This window comes from Parus major, chromosome 1, assembly GCF_001522545.3.
Source record: "Parus major isolate Abel chromosome 1, Parus_major1.1, whole genome shotgun sequence".
Lineage (NCBI taxonomy): Eukaryota > Metazoa > Chordata > Aves > Passeriformes > Paridae > Parus > Parus major.
In genome coordinates, this window is record NC_031768.1 from 29,614,886 (window position 1) to 29,641,713 (window position 26,828).

Consider the following 26,828-nt stretch of genomic DNA (forward strand, 5'->3'; position numbering starts at 1 on the left):
CAGAATAATAGGGTTGTGTTTCGAGGGACCTTAATGATCTTGTTCCAACCCCCCTCCTATGGGCAGGGACATCTATTAGATCAGAGCTCCATCCAACCTTGCCTTGAACACTTACAGGGATGAGGCATCTGCAGCTACTCTGGGCAACCTGTTCTAGCGTCTCACCACCCTCATTAAGTACAATCTGTGTTAATAAAAATGTAAGATACAGTGTCACAGGATTACCAGCATAACGTGCTGCAGCAGTAACCATTTGTGCAGGTTCGCAAACGATCCTGCCAACAGCTCAGCCGCAAGCAGTGACAGATTATTTTTTAAAATGAAAAAAAACAAACCGAACTGTAAAATTAAGATTCTGACTTTTCCCTTGAGATACAACGTTTCAAGCACCGGCCTTTAAATACCAAAGCAGCTGCGGGTTCACGCTTTAGGCTTAGATCTAGAAGGAAACAGGAAAGCAGAGACACCCCCGCCCCCCAACCTCTCTCCAAGCCCAGGACACCCTTTCCTTCCCGCACTCCTGTGCGGCGGGCACCAGCGGGGCACATGCCGGGGGTGCGGGGACCTGACCCAGACCCATCCTCCTGGACCCCGGGGCACCGCGGGAGCCCCAGTGGGCCTCTGTGTGCGGTTCGGGGCGCCATGAACCCCCGAAAGGGAGAACCAGAACTCCCCCCCTGCTCCCCCTCCCTCCGGCCGGAGCTCCCCGCCGTCCCCTCCGAGGGCGCGGAGCAGCACGGCCCCGCCGCTCCGAGCCCCCGGCGCCGCGGGAAGGGCGGCCCGTGCCGGGGCTCCTCCCTCGGCTCCTCCCCGGCGGCCGGGCCCGCACCGAGGGAGCCGGAGCCGGCGCCGCGCAGCCCGCGGGGGGCGATGTGACCCGGGCGGCCGGGGTGCGGTGCCGTGCGGGGCAGGCGGGCTCCGAACGGGGAGAGAGCGGGACTTCGAGCCGGGGGAAGATGTGGCTGAAGCCCGAGGAGGTGCTGCTGAAGAACGCCCTCAAGCTGTGGGTCACGCAGAAGAGCAGCGGCTACTTCATCCTGCAGCGGCGTCGGGGCCACGGAGACGGCGGCGGCCGCTTCACGGGTACCTGGTGGCGCGGGGGTTCGGCGGGCCGGGCCAGGCCGAGCCGGGCCGGGCCGGGCCGGGGGGCAGATCCCCCCTGCGTCTACCCCAGGGGAACTTGGCCGCGCCGGGGCACCCGCCGGCAGGTCGGACTGCGGAGAGCGGGAGCGGCCTCTTTGTTCGGGCCGTGCACGGGTGGCCCGGCTCGGCGATAGCGCGGGCACCGCGGGTCCCCCGCCGCGGGCGGTGCGGGGGCAGCCGTCGGCCGGGCGGTGCGGGCCGCCCCGGCTCCCCGCGAGTTGCCTGGGGAGCAGCTTCGCTTTTCTGTAGCCTCGAGCAGCGCTGAGGCCACTTGTATTGTTAGTTCCCCGCGCTCCCCTCCCGATGGGTTTCTCAGCGTGGCTAAGCGCGGGCGCGCAGCCCCTCAGGCGGTGCGGAGCCGCTGCCCGTGGCCGGAGGATGCAGCTGCGGAGAGCCCCCGGGGGCTGCAGCCCGCCGGAGCCGGCGGAGGTCCCTGCGGCCGGCGGTGAGAGGTGCACAGATGCCGGGGGCACACAGTGGGATGTGCTGCCTGTAGCCCCCGGTACCGTCCGCGACCTACGGCTCGCCTCCCCTTTCTACAACGAGAGCTATATAAGTACATATAGAACTCCTGGCTTTTGCACGATACGTGACATTACGGGGCGGGGGTTGATAATTGAGTGTTGTGGCAAAGTGCGTTCTGTCTTATTTTTTGCGTTAATTACGCTACGGGTTCTGGTGGCTGTCGATCCGGCACGTTATATCCATGTGGCACTCCAGATTCGCGTAGTGAAGGATAAACACGGAGAAGGATCACGCTGTACCCTCGCAGCAGTGTAGATCCGTGAGTAACTCCAGCGAGAATGATGTGTTAGGCTGCGCTGACATTGTAGCGTAGGGAATTTGGGCCAAACTTTTCGTTCAAAGACAGCAGCAACTGAGTTCAAATAAACAATGCTTTGGAGAATTAATATAGTTTAACCGTGTCGTTCTTACTTAAAAGCGAAAGAGGCTGTTTTGAATATTATAAAGTGAGGATTTTTAATGGTAGCTTATATGTTTGAAAGAATTGTGAGGTATTTTCAAAATCACTATTTTCTATGGAGTTTAAGAAGCTGCATTACCACTTTTTTGGTATTTATCTTATTAAAGCTTTCTTTCCTGAACTCCATTTGATAATACTGCTTTCTGCACTGTTGCTTTTATTTTTTAATTTTTTGTTTTTTGTAAAATCAGAGCTTATCCTACTTGTCCATAAAATGTACAGAACTGAACTGTGGCTTAGTAGATTGCATGCTATCAATGTATTACTAATGAAATGGAAGTTTTGCCAGCAAGTTAAAACGCTCAGCCTCCTATTTTGTTCTGCTCGCCTGGGTGGCAGTCAGGCCACTCTTTTGTGACAGTAAAGACGATGTGGATTAATTTTCAGAGTTAAAAATAGCCGTTTACAGCTGCTTGATTTAGGTCCAGGACAATCATGAGGTTCAGTTTCACAAATGTTAATGCCTTACGCCTGAGCTTTTCACTACAGAAATTTACAAGCTTAAAGCAAACAAACTGCTTTTCTCTCTGGTTAAGTTTCATGTGAATCATTTTGCTGAATCTACAGTGCACAGGCTTGCTCAGATCTCTTTTGGCTGGCAAAGGAAAGCCATTGCTGCCTTGCACATTTTCCAAGGGAGCTGTAAATTCTGACAGTTCATTAAACCATTTGTAAACGTTTGTATTTGAAGGGGCTTAGAAATTTGAGTCCTAAAACCAACATGCAAGAGTTACAGAGCATTAGATATAGCTGGGGTTAGATAGTGTAATTTTTTTTGCAGTTTTTACTTGCAATGAAGGAAATGGAGATGGGTACTGAGAAACAGCAAGGCTTTGCTGGTAAGTGTTTGCTTTCAGTGCAAAACTTATTTTCTGATTCTTGCTGTACATGACTATAGAGACACTTATTTAGTACCTGTCTTTTCCAAACTGGCAGAAGGGCACTAAAGCTCTTCCATATTTCAGAGTATGATCAACCAAGTGGTAAAGCCAAAAGTTAGAAGTTTTTGTTTACTTTACTGGGGAAGCAAAGCTTAAGTAGTGAGAACAATATCCAGATATGTTTCCCCTTTAATACCTTGTTCCCTGGCCAATTGCAGTTACATTTTATGAAAAGGAAGAAGTTTCAAAGACATGAAGATTTCTGTACATGAGAGCAGGTGCCACAGTAGAAGAGAATCTCATAGCTCCTGTGGGGAGGAGGAGGCTGCATATCCTGAGGCTGTGTTAAACCCATGTAGGATCAGCAGAACAAAACTCTCAAAATACTAGATTTCATACAAGTGTAGATGGGGCAGCTGACCATCTGTGACGTAATTTGCTTTCAGCAGGGTAGAAGTGTGCAATGCTTGAGTTGCCCTTGTGCATGTTGCCCCAAATGGTATTTGCACTGAACCTGCATGAGGACATCTGTTTTATGCCCCAGTTATCATATTTGCCTGTCTTTCTTCTAGGACACTTCTTTGTTCCTACTAGGGCATTTTAACTATTAGGTAATAGTAAGTTAGAACAGCTGGAGGGTGTATTTTATGTGGATTTAATTCCTGAGGAAGAATGCACTAAAGATGGTCTCTTGCACAAAAGCACTTTTTTTCCCCCATATCTGTGTTTCTTTGTGTACTTTGTTTTTGTCAGATGCTGAGCAGATGTTTGTAAGTAAGAGACTCCATTTCTTACTGTTACTTAATTTGTGTCCTAGGGCAGTTTCCAAATGCACACTGGGCTTGCAAGCAGAGGGTACAAAGAGTGATGGGGGTTGCATTTTACTCTTCATTACTTGACCAGTCTCATTCTGGTTTCTGTCTTTCTTAGGGGTATGCTTTTTCAAGTAAGTGCTTAACTTGCCACTTTACCTGGATCTCTACTTGACAGCTCTGCTGGATCAGAGACTTAATAAGGAAATTGAAAATGTTTAGAAATACCTTAAAAATCTGAATTATAATTTCTTAATTAGAACTAAAGTTAGCGATTTAAAAAAATATTTAGTTCATCAACGTCTGTTGATTCTGGCGTTTTCTTTGCCTAATTGGAGAGCGCTGTTGTGATCCCTACAGAAAAGGCTTGTGATGTAGCCATGATTAGCAGATCAAAGTTAGTTGGATTTAATACTTGCTGATGTCTTTGGTTCTGAGGTTACATATTAATAATAAGCTTGATATGACAGTAGTAAAAAACACTGTCAAATGCCTTGTGGTAAAGACTGCAAGATGGTTTAGTCTTTAAGTGAATCACTACTTTAATTTCTAGGACAGAATGTTGAAACCTTCATGCACCTTCCTCTTTGATTTTGTTTTCTACATTTTGACAGCAAAACTGCTTGCTCTGGGATGTGTTGGGAAAGATTTCATCATGAGTGCTGGACTGAGAGTAGTCTTTCACTCTTCCCAAGCAGCTAGTGTTGCAGTTTTTGTTGATACAGTACTTCACATTATACACTCTTTATAAAAACCCACTTAGCAACACTTGTGAATCTTTCCTTTTATAAATAAGGTTAAATAAGACCTTAAAATGAACTCTTGTTTCAAGCAGCTTTTTTGTCTGGTTGAGATACAGCGCTTCTTTAAATTCTTGCTTGAAGTAGATCAATAAAAGATTATGTTTTGTTCCCATTTTACCCATGTTTTTAATTTAGCTATGGTGTTTTTCCCTACCTTTCTTCCAGCCTCCGTTTTCAGCTTAGGGTACTTTCCAAGCTGGATATAGTTTTGCATTATTTGAAACTTGAAGAGGACAAACATTTTAAAAGGAAATTAATTTATTTTTCAGCTCTTACAAAACTTTATGGTTCACAACTTTAAATATAATAGACTGGCAGAAAAAAAGCGTCTTCTATATATGAATCTAAGCCCTTATTATTGCTTTAATAAAAATAAACATGGTAGGCATGGTGAATACATTTCCAAGTTCCATCTTAGGATTTATTTTTTTCCTTTAAATAAAATTCTTGCAGGACTATAGCTTTTGAACTCATTTTCCAAGTACCTCTTGGTTGTGAGTGGAGAACTGACTAGTTTGTGTGATAAGACATTTCTTCCTTATTTTCCCTTTGCTTGGGTGTCAGTTTTTTTAAGGCATACAGACAAATGGCTATTGATAAGCTCTGGAAATTTTTCCTGGAAATTAAAAATTAAAAGATCTTTTGCTGCTCTTTGATACTCCACTATCCGAGCAGTCCTGTAATCATTGTCAATACCACAGCTTTTAGTGGCCCTGCACATCTCCCAAGGTCTGAAGTAAATAATTTCATAATGGAGTCTATTTCTGGGAAAGGCAGCAAGATGACCATAGTGGATGAAGATTCCAGCAACTCACATGGAGAATTTATCTGGATTGCCCCTGTTTATTACATTGTAGCAGAAGAGAGTCCAAAATACATGAAGACTCAGATTTTTTACTAGGAAATGCAAATGAGAATCCCCATAGTATTTTTTACTTCCTGGAAGGGCAAAAGGCAAAATGAGTAGCATATTCAGAGAATCATATTAAAAGGTCTATGCCAATACAATTTTCAAAAAAGCATTCCTTTTTGTTGTAAGATATTTTCAGGATACCAAAATAAGTTAGGCTCAATCTGAGTGCTAATGAAAAAAACCTCAAATCCAACAGAACACTTTCATTTTAAATTAAGCAGTTTGAGGAGAAGAAGATGCCACAATACTGATGTTAATAAAGGATATTGGTAAAGGTTACTGTCGGTATTCATGGTTTTGTTTCCTTAAGAAACATCTCTCTGAAGCCTTGCACAGGAGAAGGAGAAATATGCATACTTTATTGAAAGCTTGGACTCTTGTCAAAACATTATCTAGCCTTGCCCACAACTGGAATTCAGATCAGCAGGTTTTTTTTCTCCTTTTTTCTCTCTTTATTTTACTGTAACATTTTTTTTAAGGAGAATGCATACTTACAAGTGCTTTCCAAAGAGGATGGCTTCTCTGCTAGAGTGTTTGGCCAAGGCATGAGCTGGCAGGAAGGACAGGGGGAGCAGGGTGCCAGGCTACTACCTGCAAAGCTGCAAACCCCAGTTCCTGACCTCTGAGCCCCCTGAGCTGTGTGTGCCACTCTGGCCCCCTCTGCCTGCATTTCTGGGGTAAGTTTCCTGCTCCTGAGCACTGCTGTAGTGCTGAGATGGCTAAGGTGAAATGCAGGTTGTGTTGAAATGTTAATATTAAAGGTGAGGAAGTACCTGTGCTTGGAAAAGAAGGGTTGGGTTGTGTCTGCATAGGGACTGACCTTGTGCAAGACTAATCCTAAACACCTACAGTGGCTTTTTATTTTCATGCTGTGGAGGCCAAATGACACAGAATAAGGCAGGAAAATCCTACAATGATTTGGGCTGGAAGGACCTTAATGACCATCAAGTTCCAACCCCCCTGCCATGGGCAGGGACTGCTCCCAATAGGTTGCTCAGAGCCCCATCCAGCCTGGCCTTCAACGCTTCCAGCATGAGGCATCCACAATTTCAGTGTCTCACCACCCTCATAGGAAAAAATATCTTCCCTATAAAATAATTGGGCATGTCAGTGGTGTCAGAGTTAATATAGCACTAGTTTGGTCTATTCAGCATTATTTACAGCACCCAGCAAAAAAAAAGAGAGAGACTTTTTTATATTCCCCCAAGTAATGGTGCATGTCTGAGTAATTTAGAGGGCTGCAGCAGCAACTTGTATATCCCATCTTATTGTCCATTTTCAGGTGGAAAACAGTTTCAGGTATTTTTACTTGTAACACGAGAACCAAAGCATTTGGCTCTGTGGCCTTCAGGGCTATAAAAATAGGCTTGGCTTGAACTGGACTGATGGCAGAGGACTGAGATAAGCAGCTGTGAGTGCTTTGCCATGGCAGCATGCCCACCTGGGGAAACAGCCATAGGGAAGCAGTGCTGGGGAGAAATAATCGGTGCTCCAGTGTGGGGATGCTATTTCCACCACTCCAGGAGAGACAGCACATAATTCATCTCACTTCTTCCTCCTGTGTGGTGTCTCCATCTGCATGTGGTGGTCTGGCACAAGCACTCAGAATCACATCCAGGGATATAGGAGTCATGGGGACCATGGGACAGCAACCCCCACAGGAAAATGCCTGAACTCCTCACATTTCTCCTGTCCTACCTTCCCCCCAGAGCACTGGGACCTAGGCATAATGATTAAGTAATTTGTTAACGATTTGTTTCTACATACCAGATTGAAAAAAAAGTCCCAATTCAACAGAAACAGATTTACCCAGTGGCAGTGTTTGATCTGGCAAGGTCTGTGCTACAAGTAATGTAAGGACTTGGATGTTGGGTATTTTCCTGGGTGAATAAATACTTGGAGCATTAGGTCTTTGTGCTGAAATCTAATGTTGTCTGTGCTTATCTTTCAGTGTGGTGAGCCCTTATCGTTTCAAAGGAAACAGAGCCTTCCTACAGCCGTTGGAGGAGTCCCCCTGCATCCTTTTTCTTATGTACTTACCCTAAAAAGTTCTGCAGCTCTTTTTTTTCTGATGGTAGAAGTGTAATCAATACTTTCGAATGGGTACTGTATTATCAGAACCTCCTTATATATTTTTGCAAAAATTCAACAAAGACAGTGTGGTTGTATTAATCCATTGTTATTAGCAGCTTTGCATAACTTATAGTGTTATTATCCATCAGAAACATGGATTTTAGGGTGGCCTGGGTGAAATCAACAAGCTGCTAAACATCTGAGTTTTGAAATTTTAGAGAAATCAAATCAAGAAGATCTGAAAGATGTAGAGGTGTCCCCAAACATTTATGCTGGGGGCCACCACTGGCCAACAGTAGCTTCATGGCCACTGCCATGGGCTGTATTCTACCTTGGTGCAGCTCAAAAGCTTCCACCTTAGCCTGTAATGCCCAGAGCCTGGCACTCTCTAGGTGGGCTGTAAGAGATGAGGATAGAGGCTGCAGTGGTCCTCATTGCATCTCAGCCCTGGGTCTTGCCTTGGGCCACCCATGGGGTTGTGGTCACAAGTCAGGGCTCCTGTGTGGTGGGGTGGCTGAGGCCTGATGAGAATCAGCTTCATCGTCTCCCCATCCCTCTCTCAGCAAGGACATTGGTCCTAGGGTGAGTTTCTGAGATGCCTTGCAGAGCCAGGCAAGTGATTTGTGCTATTTGGTGCTCTCCCAGGAGTGCCCTTTTGTCAGGCTGAGCTTATCCTGGTTGGTGTGAAAAGCATTTTTCTGTTCCAGCTGGAGAGCAGGGGGTAGGGAGTGGGTACATCCACATGTCCCTCCCTGTGTTCTGCCTGGTGGTGGGCTGTTCCTTCAGCCAGTTTGCTTGCCTCCTCTGGCATGGCTAATTGCTGCCCACCTTGGTTCTTCTGAGACTCTAATTGTTTGCAAATCATTGTGGGATGGAGGAAGCTATGTGGAGAAGTGTAATTAGGATTCCGAATATGAAGTGCTTCACTGCCTCAAAGAGCCAAGATTAATTCTGCTTTATTGAAGCTGTTGGTTCAATTTCACTGTCCTTAAAAAAACCCCACCTTTATTTTTATGATCATCTGAATTGTTTGATTTGTTCTTTTCTCCCAATTCACATGCCTAAACAGCTTAGAGTGATTCTTGCAGCTATTAACTCTCCTTATAAAACTGCAGCCATTGGGAAGCAAACTGTACTGTTAGCTTCTTCCACTTCCTGGAAGAGCTTTCTCCTTTCCAGTAAAAGTACAGCTTTTTTCAGACAACTGGGCTCATTTTTCTTTCTGCCTCCAGCTTTCTCTGGTGGAGCAGATGTAGCAACCAGCAGTAAGTTCCCAAGCATGAATTTCACTGAAGCTTTTCACTTCATGGTTTTGCACTGGAGCAATGCTGGTCTGTGGCTGTAATTGTAAATACCCCAATTTGGTGGTTTTGTGTTACAAAAATAACCTAGTCTGACTGAAAAAAAGAGGGTATGAGTACTTTAAAACATGACTTTAGCGTGATACAAATGAGTGTAGCCACCAAGTACTCTTCTCCATGTCCCTGCAGATCAGCTGCTGCAGTCCCTAGACACCATGTGGTGCCATAAGTTTCTTGACTTTGCAAGTGCCAGGTGCCTGCAGCCGAGAAAAACCTCAGCTTTGGAGTCAGTGAGCATCTTGGCAATCTGGTTTGAGTCCTTGTGTGGTGGTGGTCCTGTGCCTGTTTTCTTGGAAGGGCTAGATTTGGCAGATACTCTTAAATCAGGCATTGCTGCACATTGTGCAGCTGAGCTGGTCTCAGGTACAATGGAAATCTCAATTATTATTATTATTATTATTATTATTATTATTTCAAAGTAGACTTAGGAGAAGTGGAAGGACAGTTTTCTCTCTGCTTCAAGCTTCTGCAGCAGTCTGTTTGTACAGTGACTAAAGGAGTTCCCCAGGATGCTGCAGATGCAGGCTGGACTGTGTCTTCTCTGTCACCCCTTTGATTGTGGTAGAGAGGGTATAAATGCTTGATTTGGGAAGTTCAGGGCTGTGTGGGAACAGCTGCTTCTATGCATCTGACCCGCTGCTCCCCAGATTTTAAAAGTGACATCAGAATTTCTTACTGACCAATTGCAGGTACTGCATGAAATTGCTTCTTTGAACTGCATTGGCTTTTATTCCCCAGTTTGTAATGGATAGATGAGTTCATGTTAATCAAAAGATCCTGGCAGTGGTAACTAGATGTCTTAATTAAAAAATAAGTAGAACTGAAAGGATAACAATGCTGAGTGTTGTGACACCGCAGGTGTCCTTGTCACTTAGATTAAAATCTCATTTTTTTTCTTTCCTTCTTTCCCTCCCTCTTCCCTCTACACCCCCCATCCCTCCCCCAAAAAGAAAAAAAAAATAGCAGTGGCAGCTTTGGCCTTTTCCCTTTTTGGTTTGGTGGGGGGGTCTTTTTGTTTTTGTTTTTTTTTTGTTGTTGTTGGTGGTGGTTTTTTTGGGGTTTTTTAGAGGGGTTTATTAATTTATTAGTCCCAGACTCCTAAGTGATCAGTCCAAGTCCCTCTGCCTTGCAGCCCAGTGGCCACCTCATTTTTGAGTAGTTCTCAAAAAATTTCCCTTCAAGGCCTTTAATACATGGTGGAGGTAGGTAGAAATAATTTTGCTATATGTAGAGGGTGTCTTGGACTGCCTCTTGAATATTGTCATAAAAGATGGAAATAACAGATAGTTTTTCAGTTTGAGTTTCTAGTTTGAGTTCAGCTTTACTCACCCTCTGCCCCATGTCTTGAAAGTTTAAAACTATTTCAGAAATCCCATGTGGATGATTAACAGTGATTCAGGAAAGGAGCCTTCATTCTTTAGTTTGAAAGATATGGAATGTTTAGTAGAAGTTGGTGTAAAGTTAACTTACTGTAAACATGTTCCTTTTTCTAGATTAGTTATTAGTTACAAGATAAATTGTAATGGGGTCTTTTATCTTTATGTGGGGGAAGAAACCATATCTTCAAAGATGAGGAGTAGTGCACTTTTGATAGTTCATTTGAGAACCTGATCCTTATAGAAATAGCCTTGATTAATATTTTTGTTTGTTTGTGTGTGAAGAAATGCTCAGCAAATTCATAGTGCATGATGTCCTGTTTGTGTTCTATCTGGTTACAGGTTGACCTCTGTAAAGGAGAGACAGTATCTACCTGTTGTAGAATTTGAAATTGTTTCTTGCTAATTTTTATGCTTCAATTTATTTCTTGTATTGTATCCATAGCATGTATATTTGATACAAATAGATGTGATACAAATTGAAAGTAAAACAGGCTTGTTTTACTTGAAGGTATCCAGTTTTCTTCATTCAAGAAGAAAGACATTTTTCAAGGAGAAATTCAAGTTTCATTCATGCATGAAACTAGATGTTTCAGTGAAATAGAAACTACCATGTAAAGCATGGGATTTCTAGTGAGTTTTCCAGATATGTTTTATAAATTTACTTCTGAAAAATATAGATGATGTTGCCTCTATCTGAAATCCAGCTTCCAGCTAACGCATTTAGATTCATTGAGGAGAAATGTGTAATTTCAGTAGAAAAGTGTCTTTCCACTTCTCCTGTCTTCATCTCCATATGTGTTAAAAGTGTGCATATTACACCAGATATTTGCATGTGAATTTTAGCCTAAAAATATTCTTTCTGCTTGAAGAAACTTGCACCTTCTTAGGAACCTGCAATGTTCTGTCAGTGGTCTTTTGTGGAAGTCTTTGTAAACCCATGTCTGCAGCTCTCCATAGTATGGTTATTGTATAGTTAATTGCTTTTCCCAAAATACTTCTGTGTCTTGGGAGGTCAAAAAACAGACGATAAGTTGGTGAAGTGGCTCATTAAAGGGGAAGAGCTACTCTAAGTTTTAAGTTCCTCCCAAAAAAAAAAAAAAAAAAAAAAATTTTGGTAAGAAAACCAGGCTAGCAGTTCTCTTTGCTTCTGTTTCTTTTTCCTTTTTTGTTGTCTTGAAGTATAAATGGTTTCACTGTTGTGGAAGAGGTCTGCGTCACCCTGACTGAAGGCAAGCTGATGCATCAGCCAGAGGCTTTTAATGTAATTTACCTTGCTAGCCAGATACCCTTTTGTTTTTTAAACAGATTCTGTTTTGTAAGAGACCCTTGCATGGAACCAGCTGTTTGGACATGTTATGAGAAAGATGTTTGCTTACAAGCTGGGTATTTTTCAAAGCAGGTTTCAGAATCAGTGTACTGTTTTTTATTTCTTTACTCAAGGATCTTTAAGCTGGTTGGTTTTCAATGTTATAATGCAAAAGTTACGTTGAATGAATTATGAGGCAACTTATACTGGAAAAAAATTGCCTCTAGTTTTTGTAATTTTCTTGCTACCACAGTTTCTGCTAAATTATCATGTTGGCCAAAGTGTATATATTAGTGTTGAATCCTTTTCATGCTTCTGTAAATGCATTCTTAGTAATCTCTTTTACCTGTTCTCTACCTCTCTGTCTCTCATCCGAAAAATAAACAAGCCCTCAACGTGGGGATGGGACCCCCTCTTTGTGCTTGCTCAACTTTAGCCGTACTTGCTCTTATTTTCCATTGCTGCCCTTACATCCCCTCTGCAGCAACCCCACTGCAGCCCCTCCTGTCAGGGGTGGGACAGGACAGGACTCCCTGTCAGCCATGGCAATGGCTTAAGAGTGATTTATGTGTGGGCTTGCTGTTCCCTTGCAAAGCCCTCGTAGAGGGGGCAGGCCATCTGGGCTTTATTCTCACAGGTATCTTGATGGACACACTCTTTCTTCTCTTTGCATCTTAGTTCTGGCTCCTCTTTGTCATCCTGAGTTCATATTTTAGCTATGGGTAGTTTAGAAAAGTGATTATTTCTTTGTACAGCTGAAGGAGGAATGGGTTTCTTTTTAATAGTTTGTAAGTAAAATGGAAATTGTAAGCAGAAGTAAAAAGTGAGAAGAGGAATTGGGTTTTCTGGTCTGTTATTTGGGAAGAGAAAAAGGAATTAATTTTGCACAGGCTAAGAATTAGTAAAGCAAAACTTAGCAGCTACTTCTGTGCTTTCATGTGTTTTTTCATGGTTTCTGAAAGAAAAAAGTTATTTCACAAATCAGATGTTCATTAAGCACTCTCTAGGGATCTTGGTAGCACTTGCTGTTAGTTGACTTTTTTCCTATGACTTTAGTGAAATGAAAAAGAAATCTTTCTCCTAGGGCTATCATCAGGGGAAAACACACACAGCATAGAAATTTCTTCTTCTTTTTCTTTCCTGTGGCATCTCAATTCTTTTGAAATTTGAAAGTTAAACCATATTTTTGTTCTCTGAATCATTTGATGCTCTCTTACTTGCTTTAATCCAACTGCTTTGAAGACTGCACATTAAAGTTTTCTGCACATTGTTTTCTGTGAGCACAGCTAATTTACTACCTTTTATACTAGTATGAGTTTTTATGCTTTTTTCTTGTATAGGAGAGCATGTAGCAATTTTGGATCTCCATTCTAAATAGATGGGTGTAGTATCTGGTCACATATCTAAGTGAGAAGCAAACTGCTGTTGAAAAATAATGTTTCACTGTACAGTTTTAATATATATTGTGTCCAATTCTGCTTGGCTTTGAAAGCATCCTCGATGTTGTGTGTGTATGCAAAGAGAAAGTATTTAATGTAATTTTCTTTGCTATCAGGTTATTGATGCTGTTCCATGTGAGCTTCTTACAGCTCCTAGACCAGAAAGTGTTTGAAATGCTTTTTGGTTGTGTTATACTCAAATTAATTAGCTGTCGTTTGTCATCCAAGTGAGATGGCAATTAGGACTTTGTAGGTCTCCATTATTTCCATGAATCACTTGGGTGATGGACTGGAGAATGCCACATTTAAAATAGCATGTGGTGCCAAGGGCTGGCAAACCTTTTGGAGATGGAGATCAGTTCCTTTGTGTTAGGTTAATGGTGAAGAAACAAAAAAAAAACCAGGTTGAAAAAGTTAAACGTGCAAAGCGAAAAAGAAGTATTGCAGAAAACTTCCTAGATACTCTAGGGATAAAACAAACATGGTAAAGCTGTTCCTCACTCTCTGCCATTCCTCTCCTTAGGAGATTGTGTCTCTGCAGGATGCACAGGAAAACTGAGTATAAAGCTGCCCTGAATTGCTATTTGTAAGCACCATAAACCAATTTGGAGTTACTTCAATATGCCAGCTTGCATATGCAAATCATGGCACTTTTTCATGGATAGCTTGGTTTTGCCCACTGAGGGGAACGTGTCACAAGAAACTCCAGGAACTCCAGGTGTCCTCCAGACCAGAAAGTCCTTTTTGGGGTCAGCAATTGCTGCCGTTCTTCAGAATGAATTTGTGTGTATTGAAATCAAGTGCTGATTTACAGTGGGATACTGCTGCAAGCTTTCTTGGATACAGTGGTTACGTATGCGAGGTACAGGAGGTGATTTTCCATTCTGCTAGTGGCTGAGACTTCAGAAGCAGTGAGCATCAGGTCCAGTTGATAGTGTCATGTCACTGGAGAGATTCCAGTGTAAGTTCAAGAACAGTGCACTGTTTGAAAAACATGACCCATAAGGAAGAGGTGATTTGGGTTTCTTCAGAAAAAGAGAGATCATTAAAGGGTAGGAAACCATGATGTTACTTTTTCATTGTGTTGAACATTAATATCAGAAGTGCCTGTGGCCAATTATTCTGCATGTTCCAGGGAGTAAGATTAATTTCCACCAAGAAAGTTTAAGACTGTGGTAGTTGACTTGTTTGTTTGGGATAGGGTTGTTTGTTTGGGCTTTTATTTGATTTTGTTTTGTGTTTTTGTTTTGTTTTTTGCTTGGTTGGTTTTGTTGTTTTTGTTTGTTTTGTTGGTTTATTGTTTTGTTTTTTGGTGTTTGGTTGGTTTTTTTTGTTGGGTTTTTTTGTTGATTTTTTTTTTTGTCTGTTAGAATATTTAATGAAAATAGTGGAAGAGGCTACCTGGGGAAGTTGTTGCATCTTGATTGTGGCAGATTTTGAAGAACAGGTTAGACAAACATCAAATACAGCATAGGTGTATTTATCCAACTTCAGAGCAGGGCTGGAACAGTTACTTTTTAAGATGCCCTCAGGTCTTTCCACTTCAGTTCTGTGGTTATATACATATATATGAGGCAATACCAGAAACACAGAGAATTCTATATGATTCTGATCTTCTAATCTGGTTTGCCTTTTGCATTCTGAACACCTGTAAATCACAGCATAAAACCGGGGAAGAATCGTTATGGTTACATTCTGTATTTTAATTTCATGTCTTTAAATGTGAAACAACTTGCAGGCTACAGAAGTGAAAACTGGCATTAATCCTCCTTTCCCCCTTTTTACTTTGCAGGTCGCTTGGTTGGTGCCCTGGATGCCGTGTTAGACTCTAATGCACGTGTTGCTCCATTTAGAATTTTACTCCAAGTTCCAGGCTCACAGGTTTACTCTGCCATTGCATGTGGTGAGTTATTGAATGGATCAGAAGTTTACTGGGCCATAGCTATTGGTGAGTCACAGACAGAAAACCCCAAAACGATTCTGAGCATGGTCAGTGCCTGCATGTCCAAGAAGCTCAAGGTAACCCCACCTAGTTGTGTGCGTGTGGAAAGCTTATTTAACAACCAAATTAACCTCCGGTTAAAATCACTGAAAAAATGTTACCTAGGAACATTAAGTTTCAGTGGAAAATTTGTTTAGCTGAGGGGTGTTTGCTGCATTAATTTTTTCTGTTGCAAAGTACTGCGGTTCTGTTCCTATGCATATCTTTTCCTAAAGTAGTAGTAGTCTCTTACAGCAAGAAGCTACCTAGTCTAGGCTTTCACCAGCCTGGTCTTTCACTTGCTTACACACTTTGCTGTAATGAAACATAACTGGAACATTTTGAAGATTTAGGAGGTAAAGTTGTCAGGGAGGGATGGAATGTCAAATTGCTGATCTGTTATGCCCTAATCCCTTTTGCAATGTTTCTGCAACTTATCAAGTCAAGCTCATCTTCAGGAACATGGTATTGACATGAATTGCATCAACCTTGCCATGACCTAGTAGAAACCATCTGAAGTTCCACTCATCCCACTGTTGCTTGGGGAGTGTGCAGGGTTTTTCTTATGCCTTCTGCTCCCATCTAAAAAGTCCTAGCATTGAAATTTACAGCAGTTTTTCTTTGGGAATGGTTCAAAGCTGTGACTGGGGAGCATTAGGAAGAATCTCTTTAATGAGAGAGTGACCAAATCCTGGAACAGGATGCCTTCTGAGAGGTGGTTGATGTCCCAGCAAACCTGCCAGTGTTTAGGAGGCATTTAGACAATGTCCTTAATAACTTCAGCTTTTGGTCAGTCCTGAAGTGGTCAGGCAGTTGGACTAGGTGATTCCCAGGATTTCAAGAAAAACGAGGAGAGCTTCTTGAAATGTATCAATAACAAAAGGAAAACAAAGGATAGCATGGGCCTGTTACTAAATGAACAGATTGCCTAGAGAGGCTGTGGAATCTCCCTTACTGGGGACTTTCAAGAACCATCTGGACACAATCCTGTGCAATGTGTTCTGGAATAACCTTGCTTGACCAGGGAGGTTGAACCTGATGACCCATTGTGGTCCCTTCCAAACTTTCCTATTCTGTGATTGTTGTAGATCCCTTCCAACTGAAAATATGCTATCCTATTCTATTCTTTCTTATACAGATCAGGCCATGAAATAATTAGGTAATGTAAATGTTGACATGTCGTTGATAGTGTTTGACACAGTAGTCCTTTAAATGGAAGAGTCGTTTATATATTCACCCTAACCCTTTCCTCTGTACATGCTCATCCAGCAATTTTTCCTTGGTTCAGCAGAGATCCCTCTGCATGTTTCCCATTAATACTGGGAATTTTTCCCTGGGCCAGATGCGTGTGTGAAGAAGCTTGTGTAAAGTCTATTTGGGCTATTTTTGTTTTGGCTAGGTTTTCTTTGTTTTGCACTTGCTCTGTGCTTTCTATCCCTCCTCCCCTCCTTTTTATATTTAAGTAATGCCATCTCATGGAGAAATTTAAGAGCTTCATGCTGTTAGAGTCCTGTGATGAAGCCAGCTTTTGCTGGAAAAGTGTTGCTTTCATGGCTTCCTGATTATTTGAACATATGCAGTAGTACTTTTTGAGGCTGATCCTTGCCCCACCCACATTCTTACTGTGGGTTACACAGAATTTGGTTTGATTTTTTGATTTTGTTTTATTTTGGGTTTTTTTTTTTTTTTGAAGGAGCTACAAGTGACAAACTTGCTGGGTCGGAATGGCTAAGGATTTTGCTGAGACAAACTTACATGATTAATGTTTTCTAAAATTCTCTTTGGCTCTTCTGAATGGATGCTCATCCCTGACAAAATGAGATTTATACTAACAGAGCGGAAAGCAGAGGGGTCTGTTTTGTGTGCTGCATGGGTAGAGCATTCAGTGAGCTGCACAGAACTAAAGAACCATGGCAGCAGAAGCTGTTTGTGAATAGTATCACTACTGTGAAACCCTGACATGAGTGTCCAGGAGGGAGCTGGCAATAGGATTCAGAGCAGCATCACCCTGACCCCTTCTCGGGAAGCTGGAGAAGGACATTCCCCACACAGAAGTGGCTGACACTGCTCACCCAGCTCTGCCCTGTGTGAGTGAGGCATTTCATGCATACAGACATGGTGTTAGGAGTCTCCTACGAGCTTTGGAAGGAGCACTGAGTCAAATTAAAGTTCCTGCTGCAGTATAGCAAGGGCAAGGTGCAGCCTCAGGAACTCCTTTCAGTCTTCCAGTGTAACTTCATTGTGGATAGCCATCGTGTCATTAGGCAGTTAATTAAAATGATATTTTGCATTGTATGTTGGCAGTTCTCTGCTCCTGGAGCTGTAGGCTTAAATGATAATATATACACAAGGGTCATGTCTGTTGCAGACGTTTGCAAATCTCAGAGGGATGCTAGGAAATCTGATCCCTGCACAGCTGTTCTGGCAGAGGTGTTTTAATCCAGATGGTTAACCATGTTATACCAGTACAGGGAAAAAAAAACCCAGAAAAAGGCTAACCTCACCGCTTGTGTAGAGCCACTTGAAATTTTTTCGTTCAGAAGGCTCATGGGCAAAACAGAAACTCAAGTTTCAGTCAAGCAAAATAGGTTTTAGACGAGGGAGAGCAAAGGATTTGCTGAAAGGTGGGTTTAAAGAAAAGATTCTGAGGAATGAGGCTGTGGTTAGACAAAACACTTGGCATGAGCAGATGAAAAAGATGGGTAAAAGGTGGAATAAAATGCTGTGCAGAACATCAGCACAGGAAGAGGAATAAGGAGTAGAAATAAGAGTTTGGCAATGCTTGGGTCAAATCACAGAACAACTTTAAAATAAGAAGTAGAAATAAAGAAGGGACTCAAAAAGTTGAGTTTGCTTGACCAACTGAAAGGGCCAAAATGGTCTTTTGGTATTTGAAAAGAAACTCTGAAGGGAGGCAGGAGAGATTGCAGGATCCCCTGTGGGATATAGCTGCTGCCTAGGCTCAGAGCAGTCCCAGTAGTGTGGATGCTACTATGAAAGGCACCTTGCTCACTGCTTACTTCACAAAAGGCAGCCCAACAGCTTGACCATATGCCTGGTATCTTTTAGGTTGCTTAGAAATAAAAATTCATCTCAGTATTTGCTTCGTGCAGCCATTTTGGTACAAATTTGCTTTATTTCTAATATTCTTAAACATTTATATAGTTTGTATTCTTTACCTAAAGGGCTTTTAAGTGTATCTAATTTTATGATTTTTTAAAATTTAAATTTAACCTTAATTAGTGATATTTAAGAAGTTCCATTACAAGACCTTCCTGTCAGGGAAGTTAAAGGTTGGAAGGTTTCCCTGACAGCTGGCATTCTGCATGGAAAACAGAGCAGAGGGAAGTGGAAAATCCTCACCTAAATTTATAATTTTTTGTTGTTGTGAGGCAACATGATGCATCACTAATGTACACACAAAACAAATCTTGAGATAATGGGTCTTTTTTTTAAGATTTATTTTATTATTATATTCATGTCTGATTTGTTTGTCTCTTTCATGCAGCTGTTTCTCTTCTTTCTATCACAAGCAAGGCACTAGGAGAAGCAACTATTACTGCCTTTACTTTTTTTACCTATCATGTCTAATTACTGACCAGTAAGATCTGGAGGGGTCAGATTTTCCCTTGATGGCCTTGTATAGTGCCCATCTTGCTATGACTTTTCTGTCATCGTGTCACACAGAGACAATTCAGTTTCAAGCAGAAAGAGCCAAAGCAAATTGGTAATGAGTGAAATGTTATTTATGGAGTTCGTGTCAACACATTACATTTAAGGAACCAGCAAACCCCTCTAATCATTAGAGAAAAAAGCTTTAAAGATTTGAAAAGCTGTATTAGTCAAATATTTCTGTTTGCTTTATTTCTTCCCCAAACTGTAGAAGTATGCTCTTGTAGAATCTTTAGGTGTTGCTGAACCAAACTCTATTTTAGGTACTTTATTTATTATAGAGGGCTTTGTATTCCTCTCAAAGAGTGTGCATGTGTTTGTGTGTGGGGTGTGTGTGCATGTGTGCATTGAGGGAGGGAGAGGGGAAGATCAGGGACTTTTGGGAACAGGGCATAAATCAAAGGCTTCCAGTGGCCACTTACAGAACGTTGTGTCAGAATAAGCCACAGTCTAGCAGCTCAGGATGAAGTTTTGCTGTTTTTTCTGCTTTGATTTTTAATGCAGCATTTGAGAAGATAAAGCTATAAGCACTAAAACTAATTCTCTAAAACAGTGAGATTTTTGTTTTTCTCTAACTATGCTGCTGTGAATGAGACTTTTTTTACCTGTTTGCTACTAAGAATTCTGAGGTTGAAAGTTCAATTTCTCGTAATGAATTTATGAAATAGTGCATTTTATTACTTTTTTCTCCCCTTCCTTTCAATTTTATTTTTTTAGGATTAGTTTCAATATGCTTTTTTTTTTTTTGCTTTCCTAGGTGCCACTGCAGAGGAAATAAACCAGCACTGGGAATGGCTGGAACAAAACTTGCTCCATACTTTGTCTGTGTTTGACAATAAAGAAGATATTGTTAGTTTTGTCAAAGGGAAAGTGAAGGTAAGGAAACTGTCTCACTTTCACCCTCCCCTGCCCTATTACATATGGTTTATTAGAAGAACGTCATGAAGTTGTTGTCACTCATCCATGGTTTTGACCATATAAATATTACTTGTTCTTCTATGTGGCTCTTGCACCTGATGTGGCCACCACATGAAGCTGCTGATTTGCCACAGGGTTGAAGAAATGAGCATCCTTTTGGAAGGTTAAAGAATTTTAAAATTGAAGGAATTTTGTGACCATAAATCATATTAAAAATAACAATGGCTTCTGGGTAGTGACTTAGAAAGCCTGGTGTCCTGAGCTCTGCTTTTAGTGAAGTACTTACTCTGAGAGGAGCTTGGTGATGGCTGATGGTAGTGTGGGTTCACTGGTGGCTTGCTGTTACAAGCTTTTCCTTGCCAGGTGTTTTAGTGGGATGCTCTTCCCCCCATAGGCTTTTTTCCAGTTTGGAAATTTTGTAGGAACATAATGCTTTTGGTGAATTTCAACCTTGCTGCTGTGAGCTTTGTGGGCTCTGAATCTGGGGAAGAGGACAAAACCAAAATCATCACTGTACAAATCGTATTTTTTATCCTGCTTTCTTTAAAAAAAGACATATTGTCTTAAGGGCACAGAAATACCAAATACAATTATTCTCTCTTGATAACACAGTGACAGCCTGTTACCTAGCACAATACATATTTGAAATGCTTCAGGTTTCAGTAGTTAATGTTAAATCCAGGCTTTGGACCCTCGTACCTGCTGTAAACTTTTAGTGTATTAGGACTGCTTGGTAATTGCAAACTCTACCAGGTGCTGTAACATATGGCTTATTTGTCAGCATGCTGCAATGCATACTTAACTTCTTTGTTGTAATACTGCTATTAAAAATCTGAAATCTTAATTATATTTATGTAGATGTTCTTGAAACGGTATTTGTAACAGTTCCAAGCGTGTCTCCAAGTTACTGACACATCTGACTGCTTTGCTTCTTCATAGGTAAATAGGACTGGTCAGAATCCACAACTGTTATGCTACTTTTACCCTGTATATACAAAATAAGAGCAATCATAAGCCATAGGCAAACTGCAGAGATATGGTTCTGCCAGACTCATTGAAACAACTGTATATAAGGAAAAGAAGGCCCCAAAGTCTTGCTTTGGGAGCATTCTAAATGTATGAGAGATGCAAGCTCCAGAGAAATTTCTTCATTTGTGAAAATTGCAAATTGACTGGAGTTTCTTTGTAAGAAAGTGTTGCATTATTAAAATTTGAATGGGTAGCCTGTAGCAACTTGCCTGAGTGTGAGCAGCATGGCTTTATCCTGACATATGGTCTTGTTCCGGACTCAGGCACTGATTGCAGAGGAAACGAGCAGCAAGCTGGCTGAGCAGGAGGAAGACCCCGAGAAGTTCCGAGAAGCCCTGGTGAAATTTGAATCCAGGTTTAATTTTCCTGAAGCAGAGAAGTTGATCACCTATTATTCCTGTTGCTGTTGGAAAGGAAAAGTTCCTCGGCAAGGCTGGCTTTATTTGAGTATCAATCATCTCTGTTTTTATTCCTTCTTCCTGGGCAAAGAATGTAAGTGTAAATGCATATGAAATCTTATGCAGGGGAGAGATATAAATGTAACTACATTTAAAAGCAAGAATACCCAGAGTTCTTATGAAAAGCCTAGTTCACCTCTGAAGTTTAGTTTTTGAGTTTTTACCTGTTCAGATGAAAAATCTGGTTTAATTTAGTTTTCACTTCAGCCTTTGTGTTTTAATATGAATCCAGTAATAAAAATGACACTGCAAGAGCACACAAGACATAGTTGTTACCTGGTTTTTCTTTTTGGCATGGTGAAACAACCTTAAGATGTAGCAGACCTCCTACAAGTTCTAAAATAGAGACTTTTAAGTGCTGAAAACAATGAGTAAGGATGGGTCCCTCCCATAAGCAGGGAGGCAGAGTCACCAGATGGCTGCAGGGTGGTAGGGGAAGGGCTGGTGGGGCCGTGGAAGCCTGAGTCAAGCTGCCTGCCTGAAGATAGCCCAGGAAGCATAAAACAAATGTGCCCTGGAGAACCAGGTGAAAATTAAGAGCTTTTAAGGAAAAAAAACACTGAGGTAGGGATTTGTTTGTGACCTTCTGCACTTCAGTGCAGTAAGGTCACAATAAGCATGTCCTGGGGCTTTTTGGACTTTCAGATGGTTTAGCAAGTTCTAAGGATTTGGTGTTCCTCTATATAATTAGTTGTGTGAATGAAAAGCCTGTCAGAATAGATATTAGAAGGTAAAAATGAAAGTAACAGACATAAGATGGTAAAAATTAATGCAGCCATTTAAACTCTATAGAATTTCTATGTTTAATAAAATTGTGCATGAACCTCTAGCCTTTTAAGGCCTGTTTAACCTGCTGGAACTATACTGCTGTAAATATAGAAGTTTTTGTCACTTATATCAATTAGGAAAGCTTTGCCATATTCCATCTGGATTTAATATTGAGATATAACTGCAGGTTTAAAAATGAAGCACATCTTAAGAAAAACAGTAACTTTTAGTTTCTAAGACTGAAAACATACAAAGACATGCTTAGAGCTGGACGTCCTTTCTTCCCTTATGTTATTTCAAGCCAATTATTTTGTGATATCAGCAAAAATGTGGAAGGGTTATATTTGAAATGCAGCTAAATTTATTATTCCCTATCAAAATAAAAGTTGAGTTTTGCTGGGAAGAGTAGAATGGAATTTCTTGATATATACTAGATATGCGAGTTCTTGTTTAGTATTCTCCTTGTTCTCTGGTTGGTATTAAATAATATCCTTTGTCAATAATTTCTTCTTATTATCATTGAAGGTTTTCTCTCATTAAATCTGAGATAACCTCTCTGCCAAAGCATGCAATGCAAAAATGATACTTATTAATGATAGATAATGATGGAAGGAGGAGGGAGAGCAAAAAACCCTTTATATGGTTCCAAAAATTTTGTTTATGCAGTATTATAGATTGTTCAATGATAATGGAAATACTATATCATGCTGTATTGTTTAAGAAGAATTTTTTTCTCATATCTTTAATAATATTCATTATGAAAATCAACCAAAAAAACCCCAAACCCAGTAAACAATTACATATTTGCAACTTTTCATTTTGACCATGGAAAATACACTGTTCATTCACCAATGTAGTCAGTTGCATTGGCTTTGTGTTCCCATACATTTGCATGGAAATGTGAGAAACCCCCCTGAATTTTCTTTTGGTTAAACAAACTTCCCTAGTTCAGTGGGAAGCAGCATATATGCTGAAATGATTCTCACTTCCTTGATTGTGATAAAGCAGATTACTTCTGTTTCTAAACTAGTGTTTTGTCATGTTTATGAAATATTTTTGTTACAGGGAATAATCCAGATTTAATACAGTTCTGGTTGTTACTATTTGAGAAGCTGATACTGATTGCAAGTGATTCATTGCCTTTGTTTTTTTCAGGTAGCAATCACAAATGAAATCTGGTTAATTCTGGTATTGAAAATATTGCTAAAAATCACATTTATTGCATTCTTCAATACTACACAGAGAAAAAAAACCAATATATGAATTGTGATAAAATTAGTTCTCAATTGTGTTTTACCTTTATAAAAATCCCCCCAAATCATAGACTGAAATCTCTTTATAGGCAAAGTGTAAAGTCTTCTACTTCTGGTAAGGTTTTTCCCTTCTTCTTGTTTCATTTTGTGTTGAAGTGACCTGGAATGCAATTTTAGAACCTGTTTACAACTTCTCATAAAATTAGTTTATGGCTTATGTGAATATAAACTCCATGGAAATTTTTTTCCAGGACAAGTCCCCTTTTATCTAAGCCTCTAAGTATTTGTAGGATTTCAGAGGTTTAGATCATCAGATAACTTGAAAGGGTGTGCCAAGGTTTCTTCACCATTTTTTATTAAATTTGTGTTTTTCTGAAACTTTGAACACTTTGTACCTTTTATCAGTGGCTTGGGTCCTGTACAGGCTGTTGTGCTTTTTCTGTAACCAACACTGTAGGGCCTGTGTGGATCTGACCTGCCTGAACAGCAGTGCTGTTGCTACGGCATTATTTAATCTTTCCTCCCTTGGCTGGGCTGGTACAGTTGATTTTATGACTGTTTGCAACAGTCTGTGCATGTTGATGCAGCTGTGCTTTATTTAAGTAAGAAAAAATGTAATCTGCAAATAATCTTGACAGCTGTGGTTCATGTAGCACAGAAAACTTGCTGAGGGTAGCTCCTTAGGTAATTAATGATCTTGGATAAGTGTCGTATATATATGACAATGTTTGTTATTACTGCCTTTTTATTGCTTTATTGGCATCAGGAGACCAGCTAGGGATGTTAGGGGGTGTAGTCTTGATGTTATTGGCACAGAGAAGTCTGAGAAGCTTCCAACAGTTGTTAAGAAGAAATTGAATCTATTTTAAAGTCCTTTCCAGTCTAATTTCTACCCAGAGATTCATGTGAGAGGCAAGTAACATCCTACAGTAGTTATCTAAAGTAAGCTGATTCTGTTTGCCACTTGTATTTATATGGTTCAACAGCTTTAATACAGAGAACAGTCTTGTACACTTCTTGTTCTCTATATACAAATATGACTATGGTTAATGTTTAGGGCAAGATGTGCCTGTGCATCTTTCAGTAAAAAGTAACAAAAATGGGAAGATCCTAATGCCTAGGCAGCTTTTTTAACGTCTTGTTTATAGTAGTAATTGCACTACATAGCAGTCTCCAAAAAAGCGTTCTTTTGAATGGGAGTTAGCTTTACTTTAAAAGCTAAAGTAGCTGTGCATGTACTTGGTTTTCCACCTGCCTATAGTTTTGTTTCTAGGAGATTACAAAGCCTTTCCCTCTTACCTTTGTATTCTGGAGATGAACTGTTTCTTCTGGTGGCAAGGAAGCAGGCTGCAGAAATGACTTGTAAAGGAGTTAGGAGCACAGCATATGGCAGATGTTCTGCAAAAGGACCACACCCCAGTCTAGCATTTCTTGTGAAGATAGTTAAAACTTTGAGGGAGAGATTCTGAAAAAGGCATGCCTTTTGGAGTGGGTGGGATTGAATGCAGAGTCAAAACAGACATTTCAGCATGTGCTTGGTCTTGCCCATAAAAATTTCTCTCTCCTCTTTGGTTTGCATTTCATTCTGAATTTGAATGTTTCACAAATCTGAAAGCAAAGTTTCCAATCCACTTTTGTTCTTCTGTTGGATTGCAGTGAAACTTATCATTCCTTGGGTTGAGGTCCAGAAGCTGGAAAGAACCTCCAATGTCTTCATGACCGACACAGTCCGTGTCACTACAGCGAATAAAGAGCGCGACTTCTCCACGTTCCTCAATATTGCTGAGGCTTTCAGAATCATGGAGCAACTGGCAGATGTGACGCTCCGAAGGCTACTGGATAATGAAATCTTTGAGCTGGATCCAGGCCTGCAGGATCCTACTCAGATTACCAAGAGGTAAAAAGCTTATCTATTGTATGAGCAGAGGTTCAATAGTGGGCTTCATAGGTTGGTGTTAACTGCATGAGATTTCAAAGCTTTGTTTGACTGGATGCAAAAGAGACTTCATAATGTGTTATGGTGTACCCAAAAGGTGTATTTTAATTTGTATGGAAGATACATTTTTCAGCTTTGTATTCTTCCCTTAAACAACACAAAGTTTCAAAAGTATTGTTCCCATAGAAGGGAAGATTGCAGCAAGGATTTCCATTGTCTCTGAAGAGCAGCATTATTTTGCTTAAGATTTTGGTAAGGTGTAGGCTTTCCTAGTACCTTCAGTTCTCTAGAATTACTGCTTTTGATCACACCTGAAACATGGAATTCCCACAAGTTTGATTACCATAGCCAATTTAGCAAGCAGTTATAGGACTTAGAAAATACACAATTGTGGTATTGCTATTGTCAGCTCTACCCCTTGCATCCCTGAAATGCATCTCTGCATTCCTCTCCCACTACAGAAATGCATTTGGCTCTCAGGGGAAGATTGATGGCTATTTCTCTGCTGGTAGCTCAACACACAACTCTGTGTTTTATTTGCAGCTTCGAGAAAGGGGGAGGGAAGCTGCCCTGAGGAATTTTAGGTGGGCAGGATGGAATAGCCCAAACTGGAATTTGCCTGGGGCATCAAGGTTGAGGTGCTGATTTAAAATATTTCTTTTCTGAATGGGATGTGAGTGGAGTGGTAATCTCCTCTTGAATCATGCCCTTTCCTTCTCTTCCTTCCTCTCCCTTTGCCAGGTGTGTGAAGGGAATCACCCAGGTTTTGCTTCCTGACTAAAACATAAGGAGTGCATGGTATCATTTTGCAAAAAAAGAGAGACCAGTAGCCATTTTATTGTTTCTGAGGGACATTTTTTACAGTGGTGGTGGGCCTGTATCTCAGCTAAACACCTGCAAAGTTTCATAATGGAGTTTAAAACAATAAAATGGACTTCCTCTGCAATTTCATATGTACACACGGTAAGGAAAATCACTGACACCAGGATTTTGTCTGTGATGTTATTGAAGAATTCACTTGAGTGGTGAGCAACCATAAACATCTTTGCAGGCTTTTTTTTTTAATACCAGGGTTTCTTGGAATACAAGAACTACCACTGTTTTTACACTGTGTATGTAGCATGGTTTTTTTAACATTGTAGGCTTTTGGCTCAAGAAATGTTGGGATATGTACTTTAGGTAATGTAGAATATGGCTGTGATAGGTTGTATCTCAGCCCCTTTCCATGCTTTACCATTGTTCCCTCCTCTTTCTTTTGGGCTGAAAAGTTAGATGCAAGAAGAGAAATCCACAGATGTAACAGATAGCTAGGGGAAAATATTTTTCAGCATCTACAAATTTTTGTCATTGTCACTTCTCAAAATAGTCTTTGAATCAGGGGTACTAACTGAACGGAAAGAAAGTAAAATTACAGTTGTAAAGAAAAGTATAGGCTTAGTAATATGCTATAAAAGGGGCTCTCAGGGAATCAACTTGTCAGCACCTTGTGGCATTTTTGAAAAGTAGTGTGTCTATTAGCAGTCAAGCAAGAGAAACCATCCCACACACTTACTCAAACAGGTTCTCTCTCTCTCCTTCCCTCCAACTAAAGAAGAACAAAGAAAGTCAGAGGAACAGAGGGAGAAGGAAGGACAAAAATATATTTACTGCAGATTTCCTGGTCAAGATTTTCTCTACCCTGTTCTGTGACTTGGGATGGCAGAAAGGGAAACATGGAA

The 26,828-nt window shown here is 40.9% G+C and overlaps 1 protein-coding gene across 3 annotated transcripts in view; it reads left to right on the plus strand.

Annotated features, from left to right (window-relative positions):
- Window positions 1-841: 841 nt before the first annotated feature.
- The window catches only part of TBC1D8 (TBC1 domain family member 8), a 49,145-nt gene continuing 23,158 nt past the window's right edge, over window positions 842-26,828 (plus strand). For 2 of the 3 annotated variants that reach the window (XM_015626818.3, XM_015626832.3), the window contains exons 1-5: window positions 842-1,083; window positions 14,888-15,043; window positions 19,506-19,624; window positions 20,959-21,187; window positions 24,831-25,071. In XM_015626818.3, the coding sequence (XP_015482304.1) occupies window positions 957-1,083; window positions 14,888-15,043; window positions 19,506-19,624; window positions 20,959-21,187; window positions 24,831-25,071 (872 nt within the window). In that variant the 5' untranslated portion in view covers window positions 842-956. The remainder of the gene's footprint in view (window positions 1,084-14,887; window positions 15,044-19,505; window positions 19,625-20,958; window positions 21,188-24,830; window positions 25,072-26,828) is intronic. The other variant, XM_015626828.3, reaches the window with a different exon arrangement.